A 17,687-nucleotide genomic window follows, 5' to 3' on the forward strand; every position below is an offset into this window, starting at 1 on the left:
TGCCTATATCCTAATAATAAAGGGGATATGGGAAACTTGAAAGAAAGAGGTAAAAGGCAGGACTTCCAGCTATGGCTAAATGATGAAGTCAGCAAATTCTCTCCCCAAAACACAACTATAAAGCTTGAAAAAACTGACATAAACAACCATTTCTGTACTCTGGAAATTGACCAAAGACATGCAACAATCAGAAAAGTGGTTATGCTTCGAAAACTTCTAAACTTTGAGTAAGAACAGAACAAGTCTGCTTTGCACTGTTGTACTGTTTGTTAGGGCAATTCCCATCCCACTTCTCTAAGCTCAGTCCTCACACAGGTTCTGTCAGGGTGGGACATTGTCATGGGGAGCAGCAATTTTGCTGATGCAGTCCAAAGTTGCTTATTCAATTATGATTGTCAGTACTACTGACAATATTGGCAGCTAGTGAACGGGGAGGACCAATGCTCAATTAGTCTGAGGTTGCAGTCAAGGTTGGGGCAAATATATTCCTGGCTTGGACTGTATGCATGTGCAGTGGAGACCAAAGATGGCTCAAAGTATCCACACATTCTTGCCAACTCTAAGACTGAGGGCATGTGCAGAGGTTATATGAAAGGTCCAACAGAAAGTAAAAGCCAAGGCAGTCTTGTAAACAACCTGAACTTCGAGAGTATTTCCCTACCCATGCACAGATCTATTGGCAGATAATAGAGGGTTTACTGGCTCGTGGTTTGTATATGACATCTGTTTCATCATTGGCTGATTACTAAATTACACAGAAACAAGAGTGACCCCTAGGAAGGCAGGTTTAAAGGTATGAGCAAGAATAAAGGCAAATATAACAGATATTAGTTGCTATGTTCTGTGAGGGAGACAGATTTCACAGATTTAGGCCAGGCAAGTTATTAAACAAATGAACAATTTAACAACAACATTAATCATGTGAGAATATCAGAATTCAGGGTTCTTAAAATATGTTATCTAAAATGCCCACTTTCTAACAACCAAAAAACAAAAGGGAAGTACAAAGGAAAAGTGTGACTCATATGTAAAAAAAAAAAAAGTCAATTGAAACTGTCTCTTTGAGTATTGCCAGATTTTGGATTTAACAGAGACTTTGAAATGGCTACTGTAAATACGTTTTAAAAAACTTAAAGAAACATGATTAAAGAATTACAGGGACATAGGACAATAATAAATCAATAAATAGAGAATTTCAATGAGACAGAAAATATTTAAAACCAAATGGAAATTCTTGAGTTGAACATTCAATAACTAAAATAAAAATTTGCTGGAGTAGCTCAGCAGAAGATTTGAGGAAGGAGAAGAAATAACAGGTGAATGTAAAGACAGAGTTATCAAAATTAGTGAATGTGAAGAATATAAAACAATTTTAAAAATTGAAGCACAAAGAAAAGACTTTCAGAGACCTGTAAAGCAACATAAAGCATGCCAACATGTATGTAATGCAAATCCCAGACAGGAGGAGTCAAAAGAGAAAAAGACAGGAAAACTATTTGAAAAAGATAATTACTGACAACTTCCTAAATTTGATGAAAAACATTATTTTTCATGTATAATTATCTGAAAGAATCCCAAGTAGGATAAATACAAAGAGATCTACACCTCAGCATATTAGAGACAAACTCTTGAAAGTCAAAGAGGAAATCTTGAAGTAGCAAAAGAAAAATGTCTTGTTGCATGAAAGGGAGTACTGATGTAATTAACAGTTGCCTTCTCATCTGAAAAGTGAGGGCTAGAAGTGGGTGGACGTATTCAAAGTGCTGAAAGAAAAATACAAACTGTTAACTAAGAATTCTATATCAAAAAATATATCCTTCAAAATGAAGGCAAAATAAAGATATTTTCAGAAAAACAAAGACTGAGAGAATTCCTTGCTAGCTGATCTATGCTATAAGACATTAAAGGAAATTTTTTAAGCTGAAAGGAATTTCACCATGCAGTAACTTGAATCTATAGGAATAAATGAAAAACACAGGAAGTGGTAAACATGTGGGTTAATATGAAGGTCCCATAAATTTATTTTTCCTCTTAACATCTTTTAAAGACATAGTATGTTTAAAGCCATAGTTATAACAGTGTATTTTTGGGCTTATCATGTATAAATAAGTGTTATAAATGTTATATATGATAAGCCCAAAACAACAGTAGCACAAAGGAAAACGGATAAAATGGAGCTGTCTTGGAGCAAAAGTTTGTGCATTTTACTGGAATTATTAATCTTAAGTAGATTAAGGTAAAATGCATATTGTAATCTCTAGAGCAAACACTAAGACAACACAAAAAATACAGTAAAAAATAGAAACATTAAAATGGTGTACTAGAAAATATCTATCTAACACAAAAGATGGTAAAAGAAAAACAGGAACAAAAAAGAGAAGACATACATAAAACAAATTATAAAATGGCAAACGTAAATTCAAACATATCACTAATTATATTAAATGTGAATGGTCTGAATACCTCAATCAAAATACAAAGACCATCTCCATAAAATAGCAATATCCATTAGTATGTTGTCTAAAAGAGACACGTTACAGATTCAAAGACACAAACTGGTTAAAAGAAAAAGAATAGAAAAATATATGCCACACGCTTCATCCTTGGGATGAAAGGCTGGTTCAACATATGCAAATCAATAAACGTAATCCAGCATATAAACAGAACTAAAGACAAAAACCACTTGATATCTCAATAGATGCAGAAAAGGCCTTTGACAAAATCCAACAGCCCTTCATACTAAAAACTCTCAATAAATTAGGTATTGATGGGACATATCTAAAAATAATAAGAGCTATTTATGACAAACCCACAGCCAATGTCATACTGAATGGGCCAAAACTGGAAGTATTCCCTTTGAAAACTGGCTCAAGACAAGGATGCCCTCTCTCACCACTCCTATTCAACATAGTGTTGGAAGTTCTGGCCAGGGCAATCAGGCAGGAGAAAGAAATAAACGGTATTCAATTAGGAAAAGAGGAAGGCAAATTGTCCCTGTTTGCAGATGACATGATTGTATATCTAGAAAACCCCATTGTCTCAGCCCAAAATCTCCTTAAGCTGATAAGCAACCTCAGCAAAATATCAGGATACAAAATCAATGTGCAAAAATCACAAGCATTCTTATACACCAATAATAGACAAACAGAGAGCCAAATCATGAGTGAACTCCCATTCACAATTGCTTCAAAGAGAATAAAATACCTAGGAATCCAACTTACAAGGAATGTGAAGGCCCTCTTCAAGGAGTACTACAAATCACTGCTCAATGAAATAAAAGAGGACACAAACAAATGGAAGAACATTCCATGCTCATGGATAGGAAGAATCAATATCGTGAAAATGGCCATACTGCCCAAGGTAATTTATAGATTCAATGCCACCCCCATCAAGCTACTAATGACTTTCTTCACAGAATTGGAAAAAACTACTTTAAAGTTCATATGGAACCAAAAAAGAGCCCGCATTGCCAAGACAATCCTAAGCCAAAAGAACAAAGCTGGAGGCATCATGCTACCTGACTTCAAACTATACTACAAGGCTACAGTAACCAAAACAGCATGGTACTGGTACCAAAACAGAGATATAGACCAATGGAACAGAACAGAGCCCTTAGAAATAGCACCACACATCTACAACCATCTGATTTTTGACAAACCTGACAAAAACAAGAAATAGGGAAAGGATTCCCTATTTAATAAATGGTGCTGGGAAAACTGGCTAGCCATATGTAGAAAGCTGAAATTGGATCCCTTCCTTACACCTTATACAAAAATTAATTCAAGATGGATTAAAGACTTAAATGTTAGACCTAAAACCATAAAAGCCCTAGAAGAAAACCTAGGCAATACCATTCAGGATATAGGCGTGGGCAAGGACTTCATGTCTAAAACACCAAAAGCAATGGCAACAAAAGCCAAAATTGACAAATGGGATCTAATCAAACTAAAGAGCTTCTGCACAGCAAAAGAAACTACCATCAGAGTGAACAGGAAACCTACAGAATGGGAGAAAATTGTTGCAATCTACTCATCTGACAAAGGGCTAATATCCAGAGTCTACAAAGAACTCAAACAAACAAGAAAAAAACAAACAACTCCATCAAAAAGTGGACAAAGGATATGAACAGACTCTTCTCAAAAGAAGACATTTATGCAGCCAACAGACACATGAAAAAATGCTCATCATCACTGGCCATCAGAGAAATGCAAATAAAAACCACAATGAGATACCATCTCATACCAGTTAGAATGGCGATCATTAAAAAGTCAGGAAACAACAGGTGCTGAAGAGGATGTGGAGAAATAGGAACACTTTTACACTGTTGGTGGGACTGTAAACTAGTTCAACCATTGTGGAAGTCAGTGTGGTGATTCCTCAGGGATCTAGAACTAAAAATACCATTTGACCCAGCCATCCCATTACTGGGTATATACCCAAAGGATTATAAATCATGCTGCTATAAAGACACATGCACACGTATGTTTATTGCGGCACTATTCATAATATCAGAGACTTGGAACCAACCCAAATGTCCATCAATGATAGACTGGATTAAGAAAATGTGGCATATATAAACCATGGAATACTATGCAGCCATAAAAAATGATGAGTTCATGTCATTTGTAGGGACATGGATGAAGCTGGAAACCATCATTCTCAGCAAACTATCGCAAGGACAAAAAAACCAAACACCGCATGTTCTCACTCATAGGTGGGAATTGAACAATGAGAACATTTGGACACACGAAGGGGAACATCACACACCGGGGCCTGTCGTGGGGTGGGGGTAGTGGGGAGGGATAGCATTAGGAGATATACCTAATGTAAATGACGAGTTAATGAGTGCAGCACACCAACATGGCACATGTATACATATGTAACAAACCTGCACATTGTGCACATGTACCCTAGAACTTAAAGTATAATAATAAAATATATATATATGCCACACAACAGTAATCATAAGACAGCTGGAACTGGTCATGTTAATATATGAAAAAATAGACATTAAGAAAAGAAACATTCTGGGCCAGGCGTGGTGGCTCATGCCTGTAATCCCAGCACTTTGGGAGGCCAAGGCAGGCAAATCACCTGAGGTCGGGAGTTCGAGACCAGCCTAAACGACATGGAGAAACCCCATCTCTACCAAAAATACAAAATTAGCTGAGTGTGGTGGCACATGCCTGTAATCCCAGTTACATGGGAGGCTGAGGCAGGAGAATCACTTGAACCTGGGAGGCAGAGGTTGCGGTGAGCCGAGATCGTGCCATTGCACTCCAGCCTGGGCAACAAGAGCAAAACTCTGTCTCAAAAAAAAAAAAAAAGAAAGAAAAAGAAACATTCTGAAAAAGAGGAACATTTAACAATGAAAAACAGTAACAGTATTAGGAAGCTGTAACAATTATAAATGTATGGAGATAACATGAAAGCCCCAAAATGCATGAAGCAAAACCAGACGGTATTGAAGGAGAAACAGAGGACTAATTAATTAAAGTTGGAGATTTCCATATCCCAATCTTTATAATTGATAGAACAACTAGACAGAATATCAGCAACTATATAGAAGTCTTGAACAACAGTATCAACTAATTTGACCCAATCAACATATATAGGGCACTCCTCACAATGACTGCAGAATATACATTATTTTCAAGTACATTTAGAATATTCTCTAGGAGAGACCTATGGTAGGCCATAAAACAAGTCCTGATCAATTAAAAAATGTAAATCATATACAGTACATTATCTATCTTGGAATTAAATTAGCAATAACAACAGAAAGCGATTTTGGAGACCCTCAAATATTTGGAAGTGGAACAACACACTACTAAATCACCCACACATCACACAGGAAATCAGAAGGGAAGTTGGAACATATTTTGAATGGAATGAAAATGAAAAATAATATGCCAATATTTATGGTATACAGCGAAATCACTATAGGGAAATCTATAGCTTTAAACACCTATATCAGAATATAAGGGCTCAAATCAATAAGCTAAGCTTTCATGTTAAGAAACTAGAAAAATTAGAAAATAAATCTAAATCAAGCAGAAAAAGAAAGAATAAAGAGAAATAAAATAAATAAAAAATCAATGAACTGGAAAACAGTAAAACATTAGAGAAAATCCATGAAACAAAAAGCTAGCTTGTTGAAAAGATTAATAAAATGGAAAAGCCTGTATCTGGACTGACCAAGAATAAAAAATCAGTAACGAAAAAGGGGACATAATGTCAACTCAACTGAAATTAAAAAGACTTATCAAAGAATGCTATGAACAACCTTATGCCAACAAAGACAGAAATAATCATACATATACATGCACGTGCCCCCACCTCCCACCACAGATGTATGAATAGATATAACACCAATACTTCACAACATCTTTCAGAAAATGAGAGAACACTTCCCAACTCATTCTATGAGGCCAGTATTACCTTGATATTAAAGCTAGACGAAGACCTCCTACAAAAAGAAAACTACCAGGCTAATATCCCTCATTAACACACATAAAAATGCTCAACAAAATATTAGTAAAGTAAATTCAGCAAGATATAAAAAGGATTACACACCATGACTCAATGGGATTTATCCCAGGAATGTAACATTAGTTTGACACCTGAAAAAATCAATTAATGTTGTACATCTATTACACATCTATATATTTTACTAATACAAATAGAATAAAAGACAAAACCCATATAATCATCTAATGGATGCAGAAAAGCATCTGACAAAATCCAATAGCCATTCATGATTTTAAAAAACAACAACTCTCAAGAAACTAGGAGTAGAAGGGAAATTAATGTGTTAAAGGGTATCTATGACAAACCCAGAGACCAATATCATATGTAACCATAAAAATACTGAATGCTTTCCCCTTAAAATAAGGGCAAAGGCAGAGGTAGCCACTTTCTCCACTTCTAGTCAACAATATACTGTATTATTCTGTGCAGTACAATAGACAGTGAGAGACAAAGGGAAAAAAGAGGGTCAGGAGAGGGAAGGAGAGGAAGAGAGGCAGAGAAAAATTTAAAGCCAGATTGGAAAGGAAGAAGGAAATCTGTCTTTATTTGCAGATGATATGATACTGTATTTGGAAAATTATCACAAGAACTAATTTAAAAAACTGCTAGAACTAATAAGTTTTTCAAAGTCGCAGGATACAAGATGGACATAGCAAAAATCAATTGTATACCTACACTCAGCAACAAAAACTCCATAAATGAAATTAAGAACACCATTCACAATAATATCAAAAAGAATCAACTATTTAGAAATAAATTTAACAGTGATGTGAAGACATGCAGAAAACACTTCTGAGAGAAGATTAAGAAGATATAAATAATTAGAAGTACATTTCTTTTTCATGAAGTTAAAGAATCAATATTGTCAGGATGGCAATTATCTTCCAATGAATCTACAAATTCAATGTGATTCCCATCAAAATCTCAGAAACATTTTATGGGGGTGGAGAAATTGGCATGCTAATTTGAAATTTTATATAAAAACACAAAGGGCCTAGAACAGGCAAAATAATTTTGTAAAAGAATAAAGTTACAGACTACCTATTTTTACATTTTCTCCGAAGTTATAGTAATCAAGATAGTATGGTATAGGCACAAGGATAGGTCTACAGGTCAATAGAATATAATTGAGAATCCAGAATTAAACCCCAATATTTGTGGCTAGCTGATAGTTCACAAAGGAGCTTGGGCAATTCAGTGGGGAAAGGAAAATCTTTTAACACATGGTGTTGGGACAATTGGCTATCCATAAGTGAAACAGCAGCAGCAACAACAACAACAACTAAAATCCTTCAGACAAACAAGCAACAAAACAACCCTTTGACTTTACCTCATACTATATACAAAAATTAACTCAAAATGGGTCTTAGCTCTAAATGTAGATGCTAAAACCATACAACTTCTAGAAACAAACACAGGAGAAAGTGTTTGTGATGTTGGGTTAGGTGGACTCTTAGATACCATATCAAAAGCATGATTCATAAAAGAAAAGATAGAAAAACTGAACTTCGACAAAATTAATATTTTTTGCACTTTAAAATTTAAGTACACCATTAAGAAAATTAAAAGTCAAGCCACAGACTAGGAGAAAATATAGGCAAATTATATATCTGATAATAGATTTGTATCTAGAACATGTAAACATTCTTACAACTCTAATAAGACAGACAACCTGATTTAAAAATGGGCAAAAAATTTAAATAGGCATGTTACCAAAGAAGACATACAAACAGGCCGGGCTTGGTGGTTTACACTTGTAATCCCAACACTTTTGGAGGCTGACGGGGGTGGATCACCTGAGGTCAGGAGTTTGAGATCAGCCTGGCCAACATGGTGAAACCCCGTCTCTACTAAAAAGACAATAACTAGCTGTGCGTGGTGGTGGGTGCCTATAATCCCAGCCACTCGGGAGGCTGAGGCGGGAGAATCGCTTGAACCCGGAGGCAGAGGTTGCAATGAGCCAAGATCACGCCATTGCACTCCAGTCTGGGAGACAGGAGCAAAACTCAGTATCAAAAAATATAAAAATGGAAATAAAAAGGCATATGAATAGTTAATAAACACAGGAAAGTACATTCAACATCATTAATGGTTAAGCAAATGCAAATCAAATCCCCAATAAAATACCACTTTACACCCACTAGGATGGCTATAATAAAACCATAGCAAGTGTTGATGAGGATGTGGAAACTTTGGGACCCTTATGTATGAGGTGGGATTGTATGATGGTGGGAATGTAAAATGGTACAGAGATTTCAGAAAACATTTTGACAGTTTCTTAAAAATTAAAAAATAAACCTACCATACGACCCAGCAAGAGAAATGAAAGCCATGTGTTCACAGAAACATATGCGTGTGAATGCTTATAGCAGCATCATTCATAATAATACCAATCCAAAAACAACCCAAAAGCCCATCAGTGGGTGAGCGGAGAAACAAGATGTGCATCCCTACAAGGGAGTATTACTCAGCTACAAAGGAGCACACTGATCACTGATTCACACAAGAACATGAATGACCCTCAAAACCTTATGCTACATGAAAGAAGCCCAATGCAAAACACTACACAGTTTATGCTTCCATTTATAGAAAATGCCCAGAAAAGGCACATTTATGAAGACAAAACGCAGATCAATGGTTTCCTTGGGTTGCGGTTGGGAGGAAGGATTAGTTGCAGATGGGCTTGAGGGAATTTTTTGACGTGCTGGAAATGCCCTAAAACTGGATTGTGATGATGGTTTTACAACACTATGAATGTAGTTAAAATAATTTAGCTGTGAACCTCGAATGGGTGAATTTTATTCCATGTAACTTACATATGAATAAGGCTGTTAAAATACATAGAATATGATAATAACCAATGCTATGAAGAAAAACAAATGGGAAAGGAGTATGGGAAGGCAGGCAGGGTTTTAATTAGTGCGGTCATTAAAATCTCCAGGCCCCCAGGATGTGGTGGGACTGCACTTCCTGGGCCCCTTGCAGTTGATTGGGGCAGTGATTAGCTTGGGACAGAGTTGTGAGCAGAATGTGATGTGTGTCCCTTCCAGGCTGAGGATTTAACTGCTGACGTGAGACCATTCACAAGCTCACTGTTTCTCGGGCCTCTGGTCTGGCAGCATCAGCCTGGGTCTTTAAGTCACTATGATTGACAGGGCAGCATCCACCCCCTCAACTCACCCAGGTGACCTGGTGGTTGTGTAACTCATCCCATTCAGACTCACACAGGTGGTCAGAGAAAGCCTTAATAAAAGCTTTGGGTAAAAGTCTGAAGAAGGTGAGTCTGTAGGCCAGGCAGCTGTCCTGGGGGACAATGGTCCAGAGAGTAGGCAGATCATGCAAACACCAGACCAGCAGGGAGGCCGGCACTGCTGGTGCAGAGCAGGCTCAGCGGGGTGGGGGAGCATGGGGTGCTTGGCAGGAGATCCTTCGATGGGCAAGGCGGGTGCCAGAGGATGGCAGACAGCCAACAGAGGTAAAGTGGCCTGGGCATCCGTGTGGATGTGTTGAGCAACATGGATGCCCATGGATGTGACAGTGCTGATTGGATTTAGGTTCAAAGAGTCTTGCTCAGTGCAGTATGGAGAGATGGAAGGGCCAAGGGTGGGAAGAAGAAGAGCAATGGGGAGGATCCTTTGCAAAGATCCAGGTGACAGCTGAGCTCTCGCCCCGCTGCCATGCAATTATTCCTATGAACATTCTCATCAGATCAGTCCTGTGCTTATAACCATCAATAGCTCCCTGTGCCTCATGAGAACAAGTCCAATTTTCTCAATACGGCATCCACCTACCATTCCTCCCTTATTACCCCATTCCAACCGCTTCTGCACCCCTCTCTCTAAGTCTCCTATTCTCCCAGGACACAGTCATGGCCCCCTACCTGGGTTCTCACAGTCCCCTTACATCTCTGCCAGCAGTCGGGGAGAGAGTCTGCTCTGGGAAAGGCCAAGGTGAGGACAACCACAGAGTCAGGGAGGCGTGGGAGAGGGTTTCGAAGGAGCCTCCCTACCCCAGGCTGCTCCTAGCCTTGGTCCCAGCGTGCAGGTCAGGGATTTGGGGACTTGCAGGAGTGGTTGGATTCAGAGACTCCTTCTCCTTCTCTTTGGACACTCTGGCTGGGTATGGGCAGAGGCCACTGTCTTTCTCTCCACTGTGATCCCGAGCCACAGTGGCTCCTTGGCGTGGGGAGTGCCAGGAGGGTCAGACAGGGAGAAGCCAGCAGTCCTGGGAGACAACCAGGCAGACCAGAGGTCTGAAGTTTGGGAGCTGGTGAGAAAAGAGGCTGCAGCTGGTCCTGCTGGCAGGAGAGTTCCCTAGGAGGAGCTGAGGCCCACAGTGATGGAGCTGAGGGTGTTGCCCACTGCTGGGTGAGACCTTTAGCACAGAACTCACCAAGTGGGAGGCCAAGAGGCTCACCACTGGCTCCTGCTGGAGGGAAAGTGCTGGTAGGTTCTCGATGTGGCAAGATTGTGGACAAAGTGAAGAAATGAAGCATAGCAGTACAGTTTAACCCATAAGAACTTTTCATTTGTCCTCAATCCTTGAAAATGACAGTTAAAAGCAAACTTAAGTTTCTCAATAATCTCCATTAGCTGAGAAAGACAGAGGGAGGGAGGGAGAGAGGGAGAGAGAGAGAAAGAGAGAGAGGGAGGGAGAGAGGGAGAGAGACCAGGAGGTGGCAGGTGGAGAGAAGAAAGATAAACACACAGAGGTGCTAACCGAGAGACCAAGGATGGGGAGGAGAAGCCCCCTCCCCCTGTGCTGAAGACTTTTTTTTTTTTTTCCTGCAGGCTTTCATGAAATGGCATTGCCAGTTCATTTTTACAGAGTTGTCAAAGTGTTTGAGATTAGGTAATCATTTACAAATTAATCCAGTGTCAAAAGGAATGAATGTGGATGAACCTTGGAAAAATTATGCTAAGTGAAAGAAGCCAGACACAAGGCTTCATAAAAGGATACATATTGCATGAATCGATTTACATGACAAATCCAGAACTGGAAAATCCATGGAGGCAGAACACAGATTGGTGTTTGCATGGGGTGGAGAAGAGGGAGCAACCTCTTAATAGGTACAAGGTGATGGAAAAATTTTGGAATTAAATGGAGCTGATGGTTGCACAACATTGTGAATGTATGAATTGCCACTGACTTTTACACTTCAAAATGGTTAAATTCATGTTATATAAATTTCATCTTGATAAAGATATTAATTCAATCAAATTCATTAAGTTCAAGTATGTCATGCAGTATGTCCTCTGTCCCTTTCTCAAAGGAAATCCTTTGAGAAATCCTTCACACCTATGCTATGAATCCGGGGAAGAATTTATTTCATCATAGAAATCTGGTGGCTGGAACCTCCTACAAAAGCAAGTGACTGTTCCTTCCAAGCCAGATAATGCAATAAACCTAGCACAGGGAAAATGATACCTGGAGATATTAGGTATTAGGCTTGAACAGTTAAGGGTTAATCTCAGCTGCTCCCCCACCCTCTATTTTCTCCTGTGGAAAGTGAGATCCAGGGAAGTTGACAGTGTGAGAAGTGTCTGCAGCACGAGGCCAGCCCAGGGGTCCTGGCTTCTAGCCCACTCCGTTCTTCATGAACACAGAGCTTTACTCCTCACCCCATGAATATCTACTCAGACCACAGCAAAGGGGCTCTGTGGAGTCTGAGCCCACCCTGGGCTTGGTCCGCTGTATCCTGAACCTGGTAGCATATTACATTACATCACTTGGGACTTTAAAAATATGCTGATATCTTGGATTCATCCAAGACCAGTTAAACCTGCATCTCTGGAGTGGAAGCCTGGGAATTTTTAAACGCACCTTGGGTGATTTTAATGTGGAGGTTGAGGTCCATGACTGCATTTCACCCACTAGCTTCTAAATTTCCAATCTTTACCAGTCCTGGAGGGGCTCAGGCAACATCATCTCATAACTGAGCCCATCAGGTCATGCATGTGACCTGACTAGCAACTGCCAACCATCACCTACACAGCCCACGCAGCCCAGCACCTGCACAAACCATCCAATCATCACCTGCATAGTCCACCCAGCCAGCACCTGCACAACCCGCCGAATCCTCACCTGCACACCTCACCCAGTCAGCGCCTGCACAACCCACCCAATCATCACCTGCATAGTCTACCCAGCCAGCACCTGCACAACCCACCCAATCAGCACCTGTAAAACCCATCCAAATCATCGCTTATACAGCCCACCCAACCATCACCTGCACAATCCACCCAATCCTCACCTGCACAGCCCACCCAGCCAGCACCTGCCTGTGACCCACCTGCATAACCTAGCCAATCATCACCTGCACAGCCTACCAAGACAGCACCTGCCTGTGACCCAAACAAACAGTGATCCCACTTGGTCTAACAGTTGTCTCCCAGACACTTTACTGAGGGTTACTGAGATGTCCTCACTATTTCTCTACTAGCCCCTTGGCTGGATCCTTTCCAAGCAGAGACGCAGAGTAGCCTTCAGCTGCACACAGCGTGCCCCTGTGACGGACTTGCCTACTGCCCCAGTGGTCCTTGGACATAGGGGTCCTTACAGACTTTGAATGCAATCAGAGCCCTGAGTCATTAGAGCCCAGGACCCTGAAGCCTCTGTTTTTCAGGCAGACACAGAGCAGCTGCCATAGTTCAGGGGTGGGGTTTGTGCCATCAGCCATTTCCAGGAGCTGAAGGAGGTCAGAACCCTGACCACAGATGCCACCTGGTGCTCTCAGTCACAAGACCAAGACAGCCTCCAGGGACCCCCATCCCTCAAGCAAGAAGTCAAATGCAAAGGTAATCATTTCCCACATAGAACATAATAAAATTCTTACTGAAATATCTGGCTGCAAACGTCCTCCTTTTGCTGGAAGCTGTCGGTAGCATAATGAAGCTGGCAGTCTGTGCAAGTTTCTTCTATATCCTTTTTATAAAGAACCAACCACATCCTCAAGCAGACAAGCTAATTCCTGTTTTCCAGTAACAGGAGATCCACATCTATAGAAAAGAAATATATTTAGAATGCCCTTTATCTGGTATTTTCTTGGATTTTAAACAAGAAGCCTCACTGTGAAGAATTAGTTCATTAAGTGTAAGTGCATCTAGGGATCTTGGGATGGCCTTGAGCAAGTCACAGGGTCTTGGGGTATCAGTTCCTCAAATCTGTAAAATGGGAACAATAGTGACAACCACTTCACATAACAGAGGATTTAGAAGTGGAAAGAAGGGGCTTTGTGAGCGAAGCCCTCAGCACACATCAGATGCTATATTTGATTTTTTTTCCATGAGCTGACCTGGATTTAAGGGAGCTGGGTTTCCAGAAAGCCTTAGAAATAAGTACAAACAACAGTGCAGATTTGCAGTGTGACTTCCAGGATGCATTTATGGCCTTCGTCTGGTGGGCACAGCAGTCCTGTTAGTGGGGAGAGCAAGTCCCACAGAGGGACAGTCAAGGCCCGGGAGCACACCATGTGAGACCCTCACCAGGTACACAGGCTGCTCATGGCATGGCTTCTCCATTCAATTTCTGGAAATTTAGCATCATTACAGCATAATTTACAGTTGTGGAGAATCAAAAAGAAAAATCCCGATTATGAAACAGCCAAGCGATATTTACGCAGCCATGAACATCATTGACATAGTGGTCCTGGCAGTCCAAGGCAAAGGCAGGCTCCAAGGCAGTGGATACAATGTTATCTAAATGAGGGCAGCATTGATTCAGATGGAGCAGTGACTCCTGGCAGGGCATGCATCAGAATTTTCTTCCCAGCACCCTCCTTGTCTCCTCTGTTCTATTGAGCTTGCATCACGTTTATTGATAGTGACCTGAAACACCTTTCAATTGCAGAGAGCATAAAAGCAGTTAAAAACCAATCACTGCTATAAAGATAAAACAAGCATAGCCAGTGCTCAGTGGCTCAGTGCAGGGTAGATCCTTCCTACACCTGGGCTTGGGGGTGCAGGAATTGGGGCTGTCATCGCTGCAGGAGGGTAGAACCTGGGCTGCCGGACAGCGCTTAGTGGGGTGTGTTGGGGGAATGTCATCTTGGCCCATGCCTTGGGGATCTGTGGACAGTTCCTGCTGCTAATGTTCTCAGAAGGGAGTGCTGGAACAGCACAGAGAAGGGGGCCAACCTGAGCCTCTGGGGAGTGACCAGGGACAGCTGGAAGCGGAAGGAGGCAGCAGGCGAGCACTCAACTGCTTGAAGAGAGCAGCAAGGGCCAAAACCCAAGGTGCCAGCATGTCGTTGCAACAAAGCAAGCAGTAATTTGGGTTGCAAAGTCCAGAGTGCAAGGCTGATAAGAGCCCACAGGTACAGAGGCAGAGAGGAGTGAGAGGAAGCAGCCCATCCCACGACCTGGTGTACAGGGGGCTTTGGAACTAAAAACTCTAGGACAAAGTCCAGGTTTTCCTTTTTCGAGTGCTGGGAATTTAGACATGGGCTAGATTTAGCAAATAAAGGTATAGGATGCCCAGTTAGTTTTGCAGTGTAACTGTGTTCTAAATATTGCATGGGACATAATACCTGCTAAAAAGGTATGTATAGTTTACCTGAAACACTATTCAGCTTTAACTGGGTATCCTGTATTTTATCTGGCAAACGTATACCTTCTGAATATCCATTTTCTCTTTGATCAAAAAAGAAAATACCACCAGGTAAGAAACTTTCAATTGCAGACAATGAGAAAGCCAGTTAAAAAGAGGGGATTTATTGGCTCCTTGAGTAGGAAAGCCCTCATAATATGGACTTCAGGCATGGCTGGATCCAGCAGCTTGACAATGTTAACCAAGTCTGGGTTTTTTTTCCAGTTCTCCTGTTTGCTTCTGGAATGCCTGCTTCATTCTCAACAAAGTCCCGTCATTATTAAAAAATGCTGGACACCAGCTCGCTTCAGGAACTAATACTCTTTCTTTCATGACCAACACAAAGAAAGAGCCTATCTTCCAGTGCCTCTCTCAGAAGTGCTGGGAAGCTGCCCTTCCCTACTCTCCCAAACATCTCTTCTTGCCTCATGGCCTTGGTTGGGCCACTCACCCATCCCTGAACCACCCAAACCAATGCAATGTGCTGAATGGCTAAAGCCAATCTGGTCTCATCCCAGGAATAGGGTGGCTTGGCTTCATAAAAGCCACCTCAGCTGGTATGGAAAAGGGGTGGATGCTAGAGTGGATGCCAGGCACTGCAACCAAAGGTGGGGAGAAGGGGTCCAAAATACAGTGCCCACAGTGAGGTTGCCCTAAAGATAAGATACATGAGACTTCCCCGCTGATGTGGTGTATGTGTAAGTGTGTGCTGTATGAGAGGAGAGAGAGGGAGACAGAGACAGAGGGAGAGGGGGAATGTTAGTTCCTATCCTTGGACATGCTGATTTCTTTCTTTCTTTCTTTCTTTCTTTCTTTCTTTCTTTCTTTCTTTCTCTTTCCTTCTTCCTTTCTTCTCTCTCTTTTCTTTCTCTCTCTCCCTCTTTCTTTTCTTTCTTTCTTTCTTTCTTTCTTTCTTTCTTTCTTTCTTTCTTTCTTCTTTTCTTTTCTCTCCTCCCTTCCTCCCTTTCTCTCTGTTTCTCTCTCTCTCTTTCTTTCTCTCTTTCTCTCTTTCTTTTCTTTCTTTCTTTCCTCTTGGCCAGGTCGGTGACCCAATCTCCTTCCTGGTCTCAGGCCCCTCCCCCGAACTGGCCCGTGTGTGCCCGGGCAGGTCCCTGCTCCTCACTGACCTCCACCCACACCGTGGAGAGTGGATGTGTGTGGGGGGCGGGGACGCTGCATCAGGAGACCTCTGGTTAGGGAAGTTTTAACAGGAACCACCTCTGTGACCTTTACCAACCTCAGCCTATAGTGGGGACAAGGTCCTACAGCGTGGGCCTCTCCTTTGGAAGGCTTGGTGACAGAGTTCTGCCCACCAGCTGGAGGACAGTGACCTCAGGGGGAGAAGGGACAGGAGACTGCTCTCCAGTCCCTCACCCCAGCCCTCGCCTTTCCCTCACCCACCTTTCTTTGCAGCAAGTTCAAATTCAGGTCATACACCAGCTAAGCGGGCACAGCTGGGCACAGTTCCCGGGGCCTGCCGGGCAGCGCTGGGAAGGGCGGCAGAGACCGCGGGCTGGACGCTCGTCTCGGAATGACTCAGCCAGGAGCAGCCGCCAGCAGCATGGGCCACGCAGCAAACGGGCGCGCCGTGGGGGCTGGAGAGGCCAGGTCTTCTGGAACCAGGCCAGCGCACCCTGCCCGGGCGTCACCCCACCACGGACATTCACAATGACAGCACTCTCAGCACACTGTGGATCACACGCGTTAGCCTGGCACCTGGCAGCGCCCCGAGGTGGGCATCACGGTGGGATTGGGAGGCACTCCAGTCACAGGGTTCACCAGGGCCGAGGTGGCGACGAAAACCCGTCCCTCGGGCGTGGCAGTGGCCTGGCCACGTGCGCCCCAGGGCTTGCACCCGCATCTCCCGCCGGTGGTGAGCGGGGCCTCCAGCAGAGCGGGCGGGGCTGCTCACCTGGAACCAGGGCCAGCCGTCTCCTCCCCAGCCTCGGCCGCCCGGGGCCTGCCTGGGGCTCCTTCCTCGCCGCCCAGCGGCAGCTCCTGAGCTCCCGGCCCGCTCCTTTAGCCCCGCAGGCTCCCTGGCCGTGACCCTGCCCCCGGCCTCCGTGTGATGAGCAGGCGAGCAGGGCCGGGGGGATGCAGCCCGGGCCCCGCATCCTCAGGCAGGACGGAGCTCCCGGCTGCTCGGCGCCTCTGGGGCGGGGGGTGGGGAGGGGGGGGGATGCGGCTCGGCGGGCGGTCCCAGCGAGTCGGAAGGGTGCAGCAGCCGGGTTGGGGATGGCCGGGCGTGGCTGACCCCTGCCGGGCAGCGCGGGTGGCGCCACGGGCGGAGGCGACTTCCTGGGCCCTGGTGCACGGCGCCCCCTGGCGGGCGTCGGGGACGCGGCCTCCTGCTCGCCCGGACCGCTCTCCGCGCCTTCCCGCCTGGCTTCTGGTTACCCAACCTCATCTCGCCTGAGCCTCATCTGTAGCTCACCGTCCTGTGCGCCCCGTGCTGTTGGCAGGGCGTGTGGGATTTAGAGGGTTTTCTGTACTGAGTCTTCCTCGGAGCAGGTGAATTCTGCATAGCTGGCCCAGTTCTGTGTCTTAAGTATAGGGAGAAAGTGGGGGCT

At 43.3% G+C, this 17,687-nt stretch overlaps 1 protein-coding gene across 7 annotated transcripts in view; it reads right to left on the reverse strand.

Moving 5' to 3' along the window:
• Positions 1-17,270, reverse strand: part of ARHGAP22 (Rho GTPase activating protein 22) — a 209,160-nt gene extending 191,890 nt beyond the window's left edge. For 6 of the 7 annotated variants that reach the window (XM_032141987.2, XM_032142002.2, XM_032141971.2 and 3 more), the window contains exons 1-2: positions 16,519-16,607; positions 13,367-13,529 (exon numbers count right to left, since the gene is read on the reverse strand). In XM_032141987.2, coding sequence (XP_031997878.1) covers positions 13,367-13,418 — 52 coding nt within the window. In that variant the 5' untranslated portion in view covers positions 13,419-13,529; positions 16,519-16,607. Of the gene's footprint in view, positions 1-13,366; positions 13,530-16,518; positions 16,608-17,029 lie in introns of those variants that run through there. The other variant, XM_058436478.1, reaches the window with a different exon arrangement.
• Between the last annotated feature and the right edge of the window lie 417 nt (positions 17,271-17,687).

Source organism: Hylobates moloch, unplaced genomic scaffold, assembly GCF_009828535.3.
Source record: "Hylobates moloch isolate HMO894 unplaced genomic scaffold, HMol_V3 SCAFFOLD_3, whole genome shotgun sequence".
Classification (NCBI taxonomy): domain Eukaryota; kingdom Metazoa; phylum Chordata; class Mammalia; order Primates; family Hylobatidae; genus Hylobates; species Hylobates moloch.